Source organism: Theobroma cacao, chromosome 10, assembly GCF_053813885.1.
Source record: "Theobroma cacao isolate CCN51 chromosome 10, ASM5381388v1, whole genome shotgun sequence".
NCBI classification, from domain to species: Eukaryota; Viridiplantae; Streptophyta; class Magnoliopsida; order Malvales; family Malvaceae; genus Theobroma; species Theobroma cacao.
Genome location: NC_142648.1, coordinates 27,769,636 through 27,786,580, shown reverse-complemented (window position 1 = coordinate 27,786,580; position 16,945 = coordinate 27,769,636). Strand labels below are relative to the sequence as shown.

At 33.6% G+C, this 16,945-nt stretch overlaps 2 protein-coding genes and 1 long non-coding RNA gene across 3 annotated transcripts; all 3 read left to right on the top strand.

The window, feature by feature from the left end:
* Positions 1 to 309: 309 nt before the first annotated feature.
* Positions 310 to 3,945, top strand: LOC108663811 (BTB/POZ domain-containing protein At1g01640-like). The gene is made up of 5 exons (XM_018129441.2): positions 310 to 514; positions 1,261 to 1,339; positions 2,008 to 2,041; positions 2,961 to 3,134; positions 3,211 to 3,945. Exons 1-5 carry the CDS (start codon positions 346 to 348, stop codon positions 3,658 to 3,660), a joined length of 906 nt encoding a protein of 301 aa, XP_017984930.2. The 5' UTR covers positions 310 to 345; the 3' UTR covers positions 3,661 to 3,945.
* A 382-nt stretch (positions 3,946 to 4,327) lies between these two features.
* Positions 4,328 to 4,985, top strand: LOC18587383 (uncharacterized). Its single transcript, XR_001929724.2, has 3 exons — positions 4,328 to 4,464; positions 4,546 to 4,612; positions 4,705 to 4,985. It is a non-coding gene; the product is annotated as an uncharacterized LOC18587383 (long non-coding RNA).
* A 3,855-nt stretch (positions 4,986 to 8,840) lies between these two features.
* Positions 8,841 to 16,715, top strand: LOC148760573 (BTB/POZ domain-containing protein At3g56230-like). Its single transcript, XM_088810543.1, has 6 exons — positions 8,841 to 8,898; positions 13,269 to 13,505; positions 14,036 to 14,114; positions 14,783 to 14,816; positions 15,731 to 15,904; positions 15,981 to 16,715. Exons 1-6 carry the CDS (start codon positions 8,841 to 8,843, stop codon positions 16,428 to 16,430), a joined length of 1,032 nt encoding a protein of 343 aa, XP_088666669.1. The 3' UTR covers positions 16,431 to 16,715.
* Positions 16,716 to 16,945: the final 230 nt, after the last annotated feature.

Here is a 16,945-nt window from a genome sequence, read left to right as displayed (position 1 = left end):
ATAAAAAAAACCCAAACAGAGGAGTATAAAAAAGAGAGACAATACCAAAATTTCATATTAAAAAAATTAAAATATATACTTAAGGTGAAAATTTCAACTTTAACCTTATAAATCAGCTTTGCCAATTCAATTATTCATTCACTTTTTTCTCCCCATTTTCTAACTTTTCCTAGTAAAGAAGGAAAAGAGGCCACACACGTGGGAAGCACGTGAGCACTTGACGTTGGCTGAACCGGGTCGGTCCGCTTTCAAACCCGAAACCTTCCTGTTTATAAGGAGCCCCTTGTCTACGGCAACGAGTGCTGTTTCTTCTAGTTCCAAGACGATCGGAAACAGAGAAGAACAATGTCGGGTTTTCCTTTCGAAAGACCTTCACCTACTCCTCTGTTCGGATTCTCAAGCAATGGTACAACCTCTGCCTCGGGCTTCTCGTCTCCGTTCGGTTCATTTGCTTCAACTCCTGCCAACGCCGGTCCTTCCACCTTTAGTTTCTCTCCTGTCGGTGTAAATTCAGGTTCATAACTTTATGTCATGTGTTTAGTCTAGATTGTATGCCATTGATCAAAAACCCATTTAAAGTAGTTGCATCACGTGTCTAGATTTTATGGGATTAACCAAAAACCCATTTAAATTGAAAAAAAAAGGAAAAAAATCAGCCTTTCTTAGAAAGTAAAATGTTTTAATTTTGACAATACATTTGAAAAGCTTTAATTAGATAGCGCTTTGTTTTTATAAAAAAATCCGAGATAGATAGATTCTTTATTCTGAACGGAAATCTTTTGTCTCTATTTAGTGTCTCGTATGTGTCAAGAATCTGCCATTTCATAGAATCGAAGAACCAAGAACAGAGAATGGGAAAATATTCTGCATCTATATTTCTCAAAATGAAATAGTCAGAAGCCAGCTCTTTATATTGCTGGTATAGTTTGTAATTCTAAACAATACATAAGGCTAAAAATGTAAAAGAACTGTAAAACCAAATTATTTACAATAAATAAATAAATTTTATACTCTTCAGTACGGTGTCTCTTTTCAAAATTTTGCCTGTAATTAATCAAAAACCCATTTACAATAGTGGCGTCACGCATCTGGATTTTAGGATATTAACCAAAAGCCCATTTAAAGTGAAAAACAAATGGAAAATAAATTCATGAAGCTTAAAGGTTTAGTTTTGGTTACTGAAAAGTGTTTAGCAAATAGGGAATAACAAAAGTGTTAATGATGTAGGATTGTTTCTAGCTAATGCTGTCTGTGTTGTAGGTAACCATGCTTCAAGTAATGCTGCTTCGGCAACTTCAACTTTCGGTGCCGCTACTGCCCGAAGATCACCAAGTGGGAGGTACTTATAGGTTCCTTCTTGTTGCTAACTTTATAGTGCATTTTATAACTCTTTGCTGTATTTAAAATCGCCCTTTCCCAATTTTATGTGAATGTTAAACTCTGATGCCTTTGTTTCTGCGATTTTTCTGTCAGTAAATCCATAGTTATCATGAGTTTCTTATTTTCAAAACCCATCTTCTGCCTCCTCATTTTCATGGCTTTACCCAATATTTACTTTATATAATTCTTACAAGCTGGTAAGTTTATTGTTGCTCTTAGGTTTGTCATTTGTTTTGTTTGTTCTGCTGTATTATAGCAGACTTTGTGGGGTTTCCCTCTTTGACATTGGCTAATGCAAATTTTGTCATCGGGAAAAGGAAAATGAAAAACTGAAGTGATTTGGATATGACTCGTTAGTGGCAATATGGAGAGGGCTAAAACTCTGTTGTAGAGGGTGCCTTTTTGGTGGTGGAGTTTGTTGGGAGAGACGATTGTATTGCTTTCAAGCATTAATTAAAATGGTCTGTCTTTTATAACTTTGATAATTTATAAGCTGGGAGCTATATCTCAGCTGCTATCCTGTGCACTTTATAGCTTACATAAAAGTGTGCAAAATATTCGCACTAACTATATAACATCCTCCTTGAGTTCGGTCTCATGTCCTTTTTATTTCTTTGCTTGTATCAGGACAAATTCAACTGCCCCTACTTCAAAGAACGAGGTAATTATGTTTTCTGAAAATTTTTGTGACATAATATCCTTCTCATTTCTGTCGTTGTTAATCTTGTTTCAACCTGCTTCTACCTATATTGGCAATTATAGTAATCATGCTATATAGTAAGGGGCTAGTTAATTTCTTTTAACAAACCAGCAGCTAGCAAGTTGAAAATAAGCAGTAGAGTGCCAAACGGGCAGGTTTGGTCAAGTCATTTTGGGTTCGGATGACAGGTTCATGTTGCTTCCGATTTGGATCGTTTCGGGATTGGACTGGGTTTAGTTTGAGTTAGAAGGAAACTGATTATTAAATTTTGCATTTTTAGTGTTAAGTTTAGGGTATTATGGTTTTGGATCACATTGGTCTTGGATTTGAATTTTTAAGGTTAGGTCTTTGACTCTCTGGTGAAGTCAAGTTTGGTCAGGTTGGAGTTCAAGGTTTTTTGGGCGTGTTTTTGGGTTCGGATTCATTTCTCCACCTCTATTAAGCAGTTTACGGTTGATGAAGTAACTTCATAAAGTTTAAACCTTGTGGGACAAAATAAAAGTTACACTTCCTGTTGTGAAGACACTTATTTTTCAAATGCCCAGCTAAAAGTTATTTTTCCCATAGTTTTCTTGTTTTTGTATCTTTAAACATTGATTGAAAAATTATATCATTCAAAAACTCCTTTATAAATTTGAAATTCTGCTAAAATAGCTCTTTTTTTTTTTTGGGTATGCTGATGTGTAATCTCAACCTCTTTTTGGCCACATTGTATATGTGGCACCTGAATTGAGGATATCTTAGCTCCTGAAAGAAGAAAAAGAATCAATCTGCCTGAGGCGGTTCCTTTTTTCTGAATCGGGGTGGGGGAAGTATATATAAGAGTATTCTCTAAATTGCTGGATATTGAAGTCTGTGTCTTTCCATGTGCTATCCCCAGCCACATGCAAATGTCAACAAAGCAATGTCTGGCTTAAAGGATACAGAGGATGATTTGAAAAAGAAAATAAGTTTCTTAAGCGGATTTGTTGTGGCATTCAAAGAACAAACCCACACTGATATACTGCTTAAGCCTAACAATGGGCCCTGCATACCTGCACACAAAGCTTTACTGGTAACACTCCTTAGCTATGTTTGTATTTGTTTCTGTTTAAGCATTGATTACACTCACACATTTACCTATTGTGTAGGCTGCAAGATCTGAAATCTTTAAAAATATGCTGGACTCAGATGGCTGCAAGGCTCCACCAAGTGATACTGATACCATCACTCTGTCTGAGTTAAACAACGAAGAGCTTGAGTCTCTCCTAGAGTTTCTTTATACTGGGAACTTGCCCTTAGATAAGTTGGAGAAGCATGTTTACTCTCTATATGTTGCAGCTGATAAGTATGAGATTCCATACTTACAAGAGTGCTGTGAGAGTTACATGCTGAATTCCTTGAATGCATCGAATGCTATTGACATTTTAGAGATCGCAGATGCTCAGTCAAACAAGACACTGAAGGAGACTACTTTGAACTTCATTATCAGAAACATGAAGGATATAGTTTCCACGACAAAGTATGAAGTGTTCGCTTCCAGTAACCCGGCTCTTTGCATGCAGATTACTAGGGCGTTTGTTGATGCGAAAAGCAACTGAGTTAGCTAGTTGAATTTGACTATACCAATGATGGAAGAAATGGGGTTTTAGGAGTAAAAAAATTTGGGATGCTGATGCAATGCAACCAGTGGTTAGTTACTATGTAAAGATCATTGTAAATATGACTTTTTAGAACAAATTTGTCCTTTGAATGAATCACCACAACTAGTCCCTGTGTGAACAGATCATAATATTGTGCTTTGTTTTGCTTTCATACCGTATGTATGTATGTGTGTATGTACATAATTAGATATTGCTCATATTCATATCAGATTTGAGATAGAATGTTGCGCCAATTTGCTGATGTCAGTTGTCTGACTCTCACCACCTCAACAGTGCTGATTTAGCAACCTGGCATATTAACTTTTAATGTAAATGAAGAACATTCATGTTTCACGTTTGTTCACTTCTTATCTTCTTTCTCCTCTTCTTTTGCCAGGAATCTAAACAAAATTAATATTATATGGATGATATGTAATTTTTTTTTGCTTCGATGTTGACACTGGTTGTACTGCCATTATTAGCTGTTTCCCTTTAATGGAGAATTGCCTAAGAATCTTATTCCATGTCCAAGTTTGGATTAATAATTAAGAGATTAAAAGTTAAAGTAAGCCCCCACCTTTATATTCCCTTCATCCATTAGCTTGCTTATAAATGGACATGAAAAGTGAAACCAAAAAAGAAATCATTCCTTAACCACAAAGATTTTGAGGGGAACCTAAATAGCTCTCATGGCAGAATGGGATGCAGTATGCCAGAAAGAACACAAGTCTCAGGAGGACAAGCCTGGGTACAACTCATCAGGTCTGTCTTGATTTTACTTTTTGTTTTATTTCTTTGGCTTTCTGTGTTGGATTATATGATGGAAAGATTAGTTTCCAACAGGAGAAAGGAAGACAAATTGTTGTCCAAGGACAACAAAGAAAGGGGAAGGAGGCTTCATGAATATGTTGTAAGTCTAACCTTTCTTCAATCTTCCTCACAAGCCTTTAATTTATACTTTCTGCATCCTAAATTGACTGTCAAATTTAATTTCATATTCAGCTGGAGGGCTTTGGGCTGCTGTGGACTCCTTTCAGCTTGCTATGAACCTAAGACATCTCAGCCCTGATGATAGGGAATTTGCACAAAGGCAATTACATCATCTGCTCTCCATCTGTTGGTATTCAATGGTGTGAGAAAAGAACATCCCAACATTATCTTTATTCTCTTTAAACAAATTTATGTAATAAGGGAGACTACTTGGCATCTACATGAGCAAGTTTATGTAAATACTTTATCTTCCATGGAAAATTAATATAATTCTTGGGTTTTGATGGCATAAAGAGTACTTATTCTAATCCAAAAACTGACTGCACGTGTGGTACAGGGAATAGCTAAGCTATTCCTTGTCTATTCCCAAGGGAATAGCTTACTTCCGTTTGGTATGACAATATTACAAAGAATAGCTATTACTTAGTAATAGCTATTCTTTCAAAAGGGGTAAAACTCAGGCATAGTTAAACCCGAGGTTTCCCATGGTTTTTGCTATTCCGTGACCGTGGGAATAGCTCTGAATTATGATATGACTAAAATGCCCCTTATTATTTAAAAATATTACAATCTTAGACCTATATATATATATTTTTCTCATTTTCCCTTTTTCTTTCTCTCTCTTCTCATTTTCTTTCCTCTCTTATTCTCTCTCTAAAGTGGCATCAACGTCGGAGATGATGTTAGTGGCGGCGGCGACGGCAGCGAAAGCGACGGCTACTGCGACGGAAGCGGCTGTGACGGCGATTTTATGACCGAATATGGTCGGACCAGGTTACGCCGGAGATTTAGCCAGATCTGGCACTCAACGGCCAGATCTGGCAGCGGGAAGCACCGGATCTAGTGCTTCCCGACCAGATCCCACAGTTGGATCTGGCACTCCACAGCCAGATCCAGCCGCGGGGAAGCGCCAATCTGGAGCCGTAGTGGCCAGATCTGGCCACATGGTGCGCCAGATCGGCGTTTTGTTACACCGGTCGCCTTTTATTATGAAGTGAAAATATAAATTAAAAAAATGAAAATATTGAAAGATTAAAAAATAAAAAATTATACTAATACTTTAATAATAAATTATTAAATTACTAAAACTTTAAAGTTTTAATGAAAACAAAAATTAAATGATTGAAAAAGAAAAAATTGACTTAATTTTGTTTTTTGTTACTAAATTATATAAAGAGTATTTTTGTTTTTGATGGAAATAAATCTTATTATAATAAAGAGTTTAAGTTTTTAATTATATATTATAAAAAATAATATTTTAAATTTCAAAATTAATTAAAATTATTAAAATTTTAATCATAATAATATTCAAGTTATAATAAAATATTAATATTCTATATAAATTACAAATTATTAATATTTTTAAAAAATAAAATAGAATAAAAATAAATAATCAGATATTATAATAAAAGGTATTGTTGTCTTTTTGTCAATTATTTTTATCAACCAAATACTATAATAAATTATAATAACAATTCTTACCTTATTCTATTACGTCAATCAAATTATATACTAATATTTTCAATTATATTCTTACCTTATTCTATTATCATATAATATCTATTCTATTTCACTCTATTTCACAAGATAAACGTGCCCTTAGTGTTTAATAACAATACTAATGAATAAAGGAAATAGCAAGATATAATAATGTCTGTGAGTGGTGAGCAAAAGAAGCATCAAACTTTCACTTTTATCATTCTCTGAATTGACCCTTTTTGTTTCATTTCTATTTCAGGTACCCATAAAAGACTACAGTAGTGGCAACCATTTGGCAGGAACTCATTTTCCAGCATCACCAAGATGGAAGAATGTACAATAAGAGAGGAACATATAGAAATACCATAAAATGGGAAGGGGCTCTTAAAATTCTGTTAAAAGAGTTGCCACCTTTCCTGTTTTGTCAGTGTCAGCTCCAAGTGTTTTTCATTCATGTAATTATGATACTTTATGCTGCCTGTGTGTCCCTGTTGAAATTTATGCACTTGATAAGTAATAAAAAAGAAATACAAACTGGGTAAATTTTCATTCAACATAGAAACATGGCATTCTTCCACTTAGAAAATTATTGTTAATTAAAATCATAAAGTGAAACCAAATTACCACACAAGACAGACAAACCTATCTTATAACCAAGTTTATAAGATGAGATGGAATTACATTGTATTACAATCTAGTAGTATTCTAATACAAATCCTATAGAAGCCAAAGCAACTATCATACAAAAACCAATCCTTGCAATAATCTAAAGCACAAGTGACAACGGAGAAAGAAGCAAGAACACCGAGGGAAAGTTCGAAGCTTGTCGTTTGGTTACCAGTTTGGCAGTTGCCTTCACTTGATACGAGAGAGAGTTTGTTGTGAGTCCTCCTCAAGTAAAACCCATAACTTAAATCAATAATAATAATAATAATAAGTAAAAAAAAAAAAGAGCTTCTGCATTTTAGGATTAAGGATTTGTTCTTAAAAAGAGAGAAAAAGTGTTGACAAAAGAATGAAAAGGGGGAAAATTTTTGGCTTGTTTTGTGGCATCGACCGAAAGGTGATTTGTGGTTCATTTTTTATGAAATTTCAATATGTTATTTTTCACATTGTGAGCTTCAATCTTTGCAGTCAAATTGTATTTTTCTCTTCTCTATTTGTTGGGCTATGATACCCTTTAATTGGGTCTTATGCATTGTTGTGTGATGATTTCCATTTTGTTGACAGTGAGTAGGGACTGCCATGAGTTTTAGAATTGTTAAATGACTCTTTGTTGTACTTATTGATTTTTTATAATGAATTATTTTTTTGGATTAGGTCATGTGATGTTTACCTCTCACATTGAAAAGGTTTTTCACATTAAAAATTATATGTTTTCTTGTGATTTTATTTTATACATTTATAATTATATCTGTTGTCTAAAATATTTTTTGTTGGTTGGATATTTGCTCCTTACAAGTTCTTTCAAGCAAGAAAGGCTTCATTTTGTGTTGTTACTTCTGCTATATCAATACCCTTTTCTAACAATAGGCCATAGCCACTGCAAGAGCTCTTCTTAACCTAGCTGTGCAATGCACATATACATTTCCTTTTCCCTCGAGAATGAAGAAACAACTCTAGGTTAATCGTTTCTCAAGGAATCTGGATCCAAGTCTCTTGCGTACCAATGCATAAGATAAATATGTCATTCATTCATTATTCTTCGCTAATATGCCAAGAGGACTTGTCATTTTCTTTATATAAATCCAACATTTTTTCCAATCCAAGTGCAGAAAATTTTCCGTTTAAATTAACTGCAACTTTCAACATAAACATTGTTGGGGAGTAATTACTATTAAATAGGGTAAAATGCACCCACCCCATTAAGGAATTTTGGAAATTGATGAGGTTAATTTTCTGATATTTCAATTGCTGCTATTAAAATTGATGAGGGTAATTTTGGGTTGTCATTAAAGAGTAAGAGTATATATGTACTATGGCATATTGGTCTTTTCCTCCTGCCATGCTTCTAGATTCCTGCTCTCTTCCTCATTGATTTTCTAGTCTTTTCTTTTCACTTCTTCAAGGTATTTTGGAAATTAAGGGGTTGTTTTGGTCTTTTTATCCTAACTTTGTTCTTTAAAAAGAGGTTATTCTTGGACTTTCATAAAATGGCCAAGGCATTTTCATCTTTTCCTACTGCCATGGTTCAAGACTTTTCCTTTCTCCCCCTTGGATTTTCTGCTCTCTCTTTTCTCGTCCTTTCCCCATTGTAGTACAAAAAGAAGAATAGAGAAATAATATATATATATATATATATATATATATTTCAATCAGAAAAGTTAACTTGTCTGGATGAGACTCAAAATTGTCTTTATACCGTTTGGTCTTAAAGAGTGTCCCCAATCCCCTACTATGCTCTCGAAAGGATAGCACATTACTAATGGATCCCACCACACTAAGGTCATCCATCTTGGTAGTATTAGAAAATTATTGGTAATTAAAATCACAAAGTGAAACCAAATTACCAAACAAGATAGATGTACCTATCTTATAACCAAGTTTATAAGATGAGATGGAATTACATTGTGCTACAATCTAGTAGTATTTTGATACAAATCCTATTGAAGCCAAAGCAACTATCATACAGAAACCAATCCTTGCAATAATCTAAAGCATAAGTGAAAATGGAGAAAGAAGCAAGAACACCAAGGGGAAAGTTCGAAGCTTGTCGATTGGTTATCGGTTTGGCAGTTGCTTTCACTTGACTCGAGGGTTTGTTGTGAGTCCTCCTCAAGTAAAACCCATAACTTAAATCAATAATAATAATAATAATAAGTTTAAAAAAACCGAGCTACTGCATTTTAGGATTAAGGATTTGTTTTTAAAAGGAGAGAAAAAGTATTGACAAAAGAATAAGAAGGGAGAAAAATTTTCGGCTTGTTTTGTGACATCGATCGAAAGGTGATTTGTAGTTCGTTTTTGATGAAATTTCAATATGTTGTTTTTCACATTGTGAGCTTCAATCTTTAAGATCAAATTGTATTTTTCTCTTCTCTATTTGATGGGCTAGGATACCCTTTAATTGGATCTTATGCATTGTTGTTTGATGATTTCCATTTTGTTGACAGTGAGCAGAGACTGCCATGAGTTTTAGAATTGTTAGATCACTCTTTGTTGTACTTATTGATTTTTTATAATGGATTATTTTTTTAAATTAGGTCATGTGGTTTCGACCTCTCACATTGAAACGGTTTTTCACATTAAAAATTGTGTGTTCTCTTGTGATTTTATTTTATGTATTTATAACTATATCTGTTGTCTAACATATTTTTTGTTGGTTGGATATTTGCTCCTCACAAGTTCTTTCAAGTAGGAAAAGCTTTATTTTGTATTGTTACTTGTGCTATATGAATACCCTTTTCTAACAATAGGCCATAGCCACTGCAAGAGCTCTTCTTAACCTAGCTGTGCAATGCACATATACATTTCCATTTCCCTCGAGAATGAAGAAACAACTCTAGGTTAATCGTTTCTCAAGGAATCTGGATCCAAGTCTCTTGCGTACCAATGCATAAGATAAATATGCTATTCATTCATTATTCTTCGCTAATATGCCAGGAGGACTTGTCATTTTCTTTATATAAATCCAACATTTTTTCCAATCCAAGTGCAGAAAATTTTCCGTTTAAATTAACTGCAATTTCAACATAAACATTGTTGGGGAATAATTACTATTAAATAGAGTAAAATGCCTCCACCCCATTAAGGAATTTTGGAAATTGATGAGGTTAATTTTCTGATATTTCAATATCATGAGGGTATTTTTTGATATTTCAATTTCTGCTATTAAAATTGCTGAGGGTAATTTTGGGTTGTCATTAAAGAGAAAGAGATATATGTACCATGGCATATTGGTCTTTTCCCCCTGCCATGCTTCTAGATTCTTCCTCTCTCCTCATTGATTTTCTTGCCTTTTCTTTTCACTTCTTCAAGGTATTTTGGAAATTAAGGGGCTGTTTTGGTCTTTTTATCCTAACTTTGTTATTTAAAAAGAGGTTATTCTTGGACTTTCATAAAATGGTCGGACATTTTCATCTTTTCCTACTACCATGGCTCTGGACTTTTCCCTTCTTCCCCCTTGGATTTTTCGCTCTTCCTTTTCTCTTCCTTTCCCTATCGTAGTACAAAAAGAAGAATAGAGAAACATAACATATATATATATATATATATATATATATATATTTCAACCAGAAAAGTTAACTTGTCTGGATGAGACTCAAAATTATCTTTATACCATTTGGTCTCAAGGAGTGTCCCCAATCCCCTACTATGCTCTCGAAAGGACAACACATTACTAATGGATCCCACCACACTAAGGTCACCCATCTTGGTAGTATTACAATCGTCACATGGCCTCCCTCCCTTGAAGGCCCAAGGATTTCACAGGGATCAAACTTGTGACCTTAGCTTTAATAACATTTTAACCAGAAAAAGTTAGCTTGACTAGATGAGAGTTAGAATGGTTCTTATACCATTTGGTCTTGAGGTGTGTGTTTGATCCACTATATATATGGAAGAAAACACCAAATTGAGACAGGATTTTTTGTTCCAAATTTGATTGATGCTTTGTTACTGTGAAAGTCCTTTTTTGAAATTTCTCTACAATTTTTTAAATCCCATTCAAAGTAAAAGTTAAAACTTCTTTTGATATTATTTTTTATTATTAATTAGTTAAATTCAACCTTTTCCAGGAAAAAAAATAAAAATCCATCTTGGATATAAAAATAAATATACTTTTGAATAATTAATAATAATATAGAAAAATATTTGGATTAATTTTTATAAGTATTACAATTTTGGGTTTTAAAGCAATTAAAACCTAAAAAAAAAAGGTGAGATTTCAAATCTTGTTATTTAGAGAAAAAATCATGCACCAATCGATAAATCAAATATTCAAGTACCAAACGTAAACTTTCTATCATTACCACCAACTACTAGATTGTAACTGAATTGCCTTGCCTCATCTTCTTTACCCCTGAATCACAGGAAGGCCATGTGAACCCATGTCATTCCTATGTGAAAAGCTTCAAAGTGCAAGCAAAGGCCATCTTCATCATCAATGGCTTTAAACAGAGACTGAAGGGAGTGAGGGTTAGTAGGGCCCTATCTCCAAACAATTTTAAAATTTTTATAATTTATTTTTATTTTTTGAAATTTTATAATTTTACCCCCACAAGAATTTTAAAATTTTTCTTATATGCTTTTATTTTTTGAAATTTTATAATTTTGCACCTACAATAATTTTTTGTTTGGTGAGATGCCCTATAACAATTAATTAACAACTAATTTTAATAGACTTACTATTGTAAGAATTGGATTCTAAATTTAATAAGAATTTAGTAGAGTGGCTCACTTTTGGCACATTTTTGGACTCTCGAAATGATTTCAAATCATTTGATGTTGAAAGTATTTGCAACCTTGCAAATAAATATTACCTAGATGACTTTACTAAGTATGATAAAATGCACTTAAGCTATTAATTGGATCTATTCAAGCTTACCGTTCTTCATAATTAGGCTTTGAAAAATGTATCTACACTTTCTGATCTATGTCTAGTGTTGGAAAAGATGAAAATATCAAAAGCTTACTTCCTTATTGATAGATTTATCCAACTTGTCTTTTTTTTTTTTTGTGCTCGCCCAATAAAAGTGTATTTCATTAAAATCTACTTAAAGCAATAAGAAAGCAGTGAAAACTACTCCTGTGGAGTACAATCTGGCTTGTCTTAACTCTTCCAGATTTCACTGTAATATTAGAACGTGTACTTTTTGTTATGAAACTCGTTAAGAACAAGACTCATAAAAGAATATCAGATGATTTCCTTAAAAATTCGTTGATTATTTTCATCGAAAAGGAAATCATTCGAGGCTTTGATAATGATTATTCAATGATAAATGCCCTCAATTCTATAAAGACCGTTGAGCTCAATTAAAGATATTCAATCTTAGCATGCAAAAGTTGTTAAAAAATATCTTTATTTTGTACTTGATACAAAATTAAAATTACTTTTGTAATTTTCATATGAACTTTTTCCATTTAAGTTACTTTATATTTTTGTCAAACATTGAATTTTATCAAATACATCAAATATCAGCATTTTTATTGCAATCATAAACTATCAATGAATTCATATATTAAGTGCCTATGAGTATGTATTATTAACATAAATTTCCATTTTCAAAAGCTCCTTTTCTCATATTCACAAAGCCAGGAGAGTCCTTTCCTTTTGGTAAAGCGGCCTCCACTCACCACATGGCCTTTGGCTTTGAATCCTTTGATACTTTAATACTTTACTTTTCTTTATGCATTTTTTTTATTTTTCATTTTTTTTCCTAGACGTACCCTCTAATAAATTATCACCTTTTTTAAATGGAAAAAATGCAAACAAGTACTAGTGCATGGCTTTAATCTTTTTAATAAAGCAATTCTTTACACATTTTTCAACATTTAAAGTTCCCTTTTCAATTTCTTTTTTTTTTTTGAATTCATACACTATTAAACTTAAAAAATTATAATACCTAATATGTAATACTCCTTCGTTCTTTTTTTTTATCCCATCTTTTTTATATATATATATATTTTGGAATGATGTAATTTTTTCTTTTTAGGTATATAATTACCTTACTTTTTCCATATATCAAATTTATTTTTCATAATTTTTTAAAATTTTTATATTACAAAATTAAACGTTTATATTATAAAAAACTTTAAATTTTAATATAAAATGCACCAAATCAAAAAATTTTATTTTAATTTTTGTAAAAATCAAAGAGAGATAAAAAAAAACCCGAACAGAGGAGTATAAAAAAGAGAGAAAATACCAAAATTTCATATTAAAAAAATTAAAATATATACTTAAGGTGAAAATTTGAACTTTAACCCTATAAATCAGCTTTGCTAATTCAATTATTTATTCACTTTTTTCTCCCCATTTTCTAACTTTTCCTAGTAAAGAAGGAAAAGTTGCCATACACGTGGGAAGCACGTGAGCACTTGACATTGGCTGAACCGGGTCGGTCCGCTTTCAAACCCGAAACCTTCTTGTTTATAAGGAGCCCCTCGTCTACGGCAACGAGTGCTGTTTCTTCTAGTTCCAAGACGATCGGAAACAGAGAAGAACAATGTTGGGTTTTCATTTCGACAGACCTTCACCTACTCCTTTCGGAGTATTCTCAAGCAACGGTACCACCTCTGCCTCGGGCTTCTCGTCTCCATTCGGTTCATTTGCTTCACCTCCTTCCAACACCGGTCCTTCCACCTTCAGTTTCTCTCCTGTCGGTGTAATTCAGGTTCATAACTTTATGTCATGTGTTTAGTCTAGATTGTATGCTATTGATCAAAAACCCATTTAAAGTAGTTGCATCACGTGTCTAGATTTTATGGGATTAACCAAAAACCCATTTAAATTGAAAAAAAAAAAGGAAAAAAATCAGCCTTTCTTAGAAACTAAAATGTTTTAATTTTGACAATACATTTGAAAAGCTTTAATTAGATAGCGCTTTGTTTTTATAAAAAAATCCGAGATAGATAGATTCTTTATTCTGAACAGAAATCTTTTGTCTCTATTTAGCGTCTCGTATGGTGTCTCTTTTCAAAATTTTGCCTGTTATTAATCAAAAACCCATTTACAATAGTCGCGTCACCCATCTGGATTTTAGGATATTAACCAGAAGCCCATTTAAAGTGAAAAAAAAATAGAAAATAAATTCATGAAGCTTAAAGGTTTAGTTTTGGTTACTGAAAAGTGTTTAGCAAATAGGGAATAACAAAAGCGTTAATGATGTAGGATTGTTTCTAGCTAAGGCTGTCTGTGTTGTAGGTAACCATGCTTCAAGTAATGCTGCTTCGGCAACTTCAAGTTTCAGTGCCGCTACTGCCCAAAGATCACCCAGTAGGAGGTACTTATAGGTTCCTTCTTGTTGCTAACTTTATAGTGCATTTTAGAACTCTTTGCTGTGTTTAAAATCGCCCTTTCCCAATTTTATGTGAATGCTAAACTCTGATGCCTTTGTTTCTGCGATTTTTCTGTCAATAAATCCATAGTTATCATGAGTTTCTTATTTACAAAACCCATCTTCTGCCTCCTCATTTTCATCGCTTGACACAATATTTACTTTATATAATTCTTACAAGCTGGTAACTTTATTGTTGCTTTTAGGTTTGTCATTTGTTTTCTTTGTTCTGCTGTATTATAGCAGACTTTGTGGGGTTTCCCGCTTTGACATTGGCTAAAGCAAATTTCGTCATCGGGAAAAGGAAAATGGAAAACTGAAGTTATTTGGATATGACTCGTTAGTGGCACTATGGAGAGGGCTAAAACTCTGTTGTAGAGGGTGCCTTTTTGGTGGTGGAGTTTGTTGGGGGAGACGATTGTATTGCTTTCAAGCATTAATTAAAATGGTCTGTCTTTTATAACTTTGATAATTTATAAGCTGGGAGCTATATCTCAGCTGCTATCCTGTGCACTTTATAGCTTACATAAAAGTGTGCAAAATATTCGCACTAACTGTATAACATCCTCCTTGAGTTCGGTCTCATGTCCTTTTTATTTCTCTGCTTGTATCAGGACAAATTCAACTGCCCCTACTTCAAGGAACGAGGTAATTATGTTTTCCGAAAATTTTTGTGACATAATAACCTTCTCATTTCTGTCGTTGTTAATCTTGTTTCAACCTGCTTCTACCTATATTGGCAATTATAGTAATCATGCTATATAGTAAGGGGCTAGTTAATTTCTTTTAACAAACCAGCAGCTAGCAAGTTGAAAATAAGCAGTAGAGTGCCAAACAGGCAGGTTTGGTCAAGTCATTTTGGGTTCGGATGACAGGTTCATGTTGCTTCCGATTTGGATCGTTTCGGGATTGGACTGGGTTTAGTTTGAGTTAGAAGGAAACTGATTATTAAATTTTGCATTTTTAGTGTTAAGTTTAGGGTATTATGGTTTTGGATCACATTGGTCTTGGATTTGAATTTTTAAGGTCAGGTCGTTGACTCTCTGGTGAAGTGAAGTTTGGTCAGGTTGGAGTTCAAGGTTTTTTGGGCTGGTTTTTGGGTTCAGATTCATTTCTCCACCTCTACTAAGCAGTTTACGGTTGATGAAGTAACTTCATAAAGTTTAAACCTTGTGGGACAAAATAAAAGTTACACTTCCTGTTGTGAAGACACTTATTTTTCAAATGCCCAAGTAAAAGTCATTTTTCTCATAGTTTTCTTGTTTTTGTATCTTTAAACATTGATTGAAAAATTATATCATTCAAAAACTCCTTTATAAATTTGAAATTCTGCTAAAATAGCTCTTTTTTTGGGGTATGCTGATGTGTAATCTCAACCTCTTTTTGGCCACGTCGTATATGTGGCAACTGAGTTGAGGATATCTTAGCTCCTGAAAGAAGAAAAAGAATCAATCTGCCTGAGGCGGTTCCTTTTCTCTGAATCGGGGTGGGGGAAGTATTATAAGAGTATTCTCTAAATTGCTGGATATTGAAGTCTGTGTCTTTCCATGTGCTATCCCCAGCCACATGCAAATGTCAACAAAGCAATGTCTGGCTTAAAGGATACAGAGGATGATTTGAAAAAGAAAATAAGTTTCTTAAGCGGATTTGTTGTGGCATTCAAAGAACAAACCCACACTGATATACAGCTTAAGCCTAACAATGGGCCCTGCATACCTGCACACAAAGCTTTACTGGTAACACTCCTTAGCTATGTTTGTATTTGTTTCTGTTTAAGCATTGATTACACTCACACATTTACCTATTGTGTAGGCTGCAAGATCTGAAGTCTTTAAGAATTTGCTGGACTCAGATGGCTGCAAGGCTCCACCAAGTGATACTGATACCATCACTCTGTCTGAGTTAAACAACGAAGAGCTTGAGTCTCTCCTAGAGTTTCTTTATACTGGGAACTTGCCCTTAGATAAGTTGGAGAAGCATGTTTACTCTCTATATGTTGCAGCTGATAAGTATGAGATTCCATACTTACAAGAGTCCTGTGAGCGTTACATGCTGAATTCCTTGATTGCATCGAATGCTATTGACATTTTAGAGATTGCAGATGCTCAGTCAAACAAGACACTGAAGGAAACTACTTTGTACTTCATTATCAGAAACATGAAGGATATAGTTTCCACGACAAAGTATGAAGTGTTCGCTTCCAGTAACCCGCCTCTTTGCATGCAGATTACAAGGGCGTTTGTTGATGCGAAAAGGAACTGAGTTAGCTAGTTGAATTTGACTATACCAATGATGGAAGAAATGGGGTTTTAGGAGTAAAAAAATTTGGGATGCTGATGCAATGCAACCAATGGTTAGTTAATATGTAAAGATCATTGTAAATATGACTTTTTAGAACAAATTTGTCCTTTGAATGAATCACTACAACTAGTCCCTGTGTGAACAGATCATAATATTGTGCTTTGTTTTGCTTTCATACCGTATGTATGTATGTGTGTATGTACATAATTAGATATTGCTCATATTCATATCAGATTTGAGATAGAATGTTGCGCCAATTTGCTGATGTCAGTTGTCTGACTCTCACCACCTCAACAGTGCTGATTTAGCAACCTGGCATATTAACTTTTAATGTAAAGGAAGAACATTCATGTTTCACGTTTGTTCACTTCTTATCTTCTTTCTCCTCTTCTTTTGCCAGGAATCTAAACCAAATTAATATTATATGGATGATATGTAATTTTTTTTTGCTTCGATGTTGACACTGGTTGTACTGC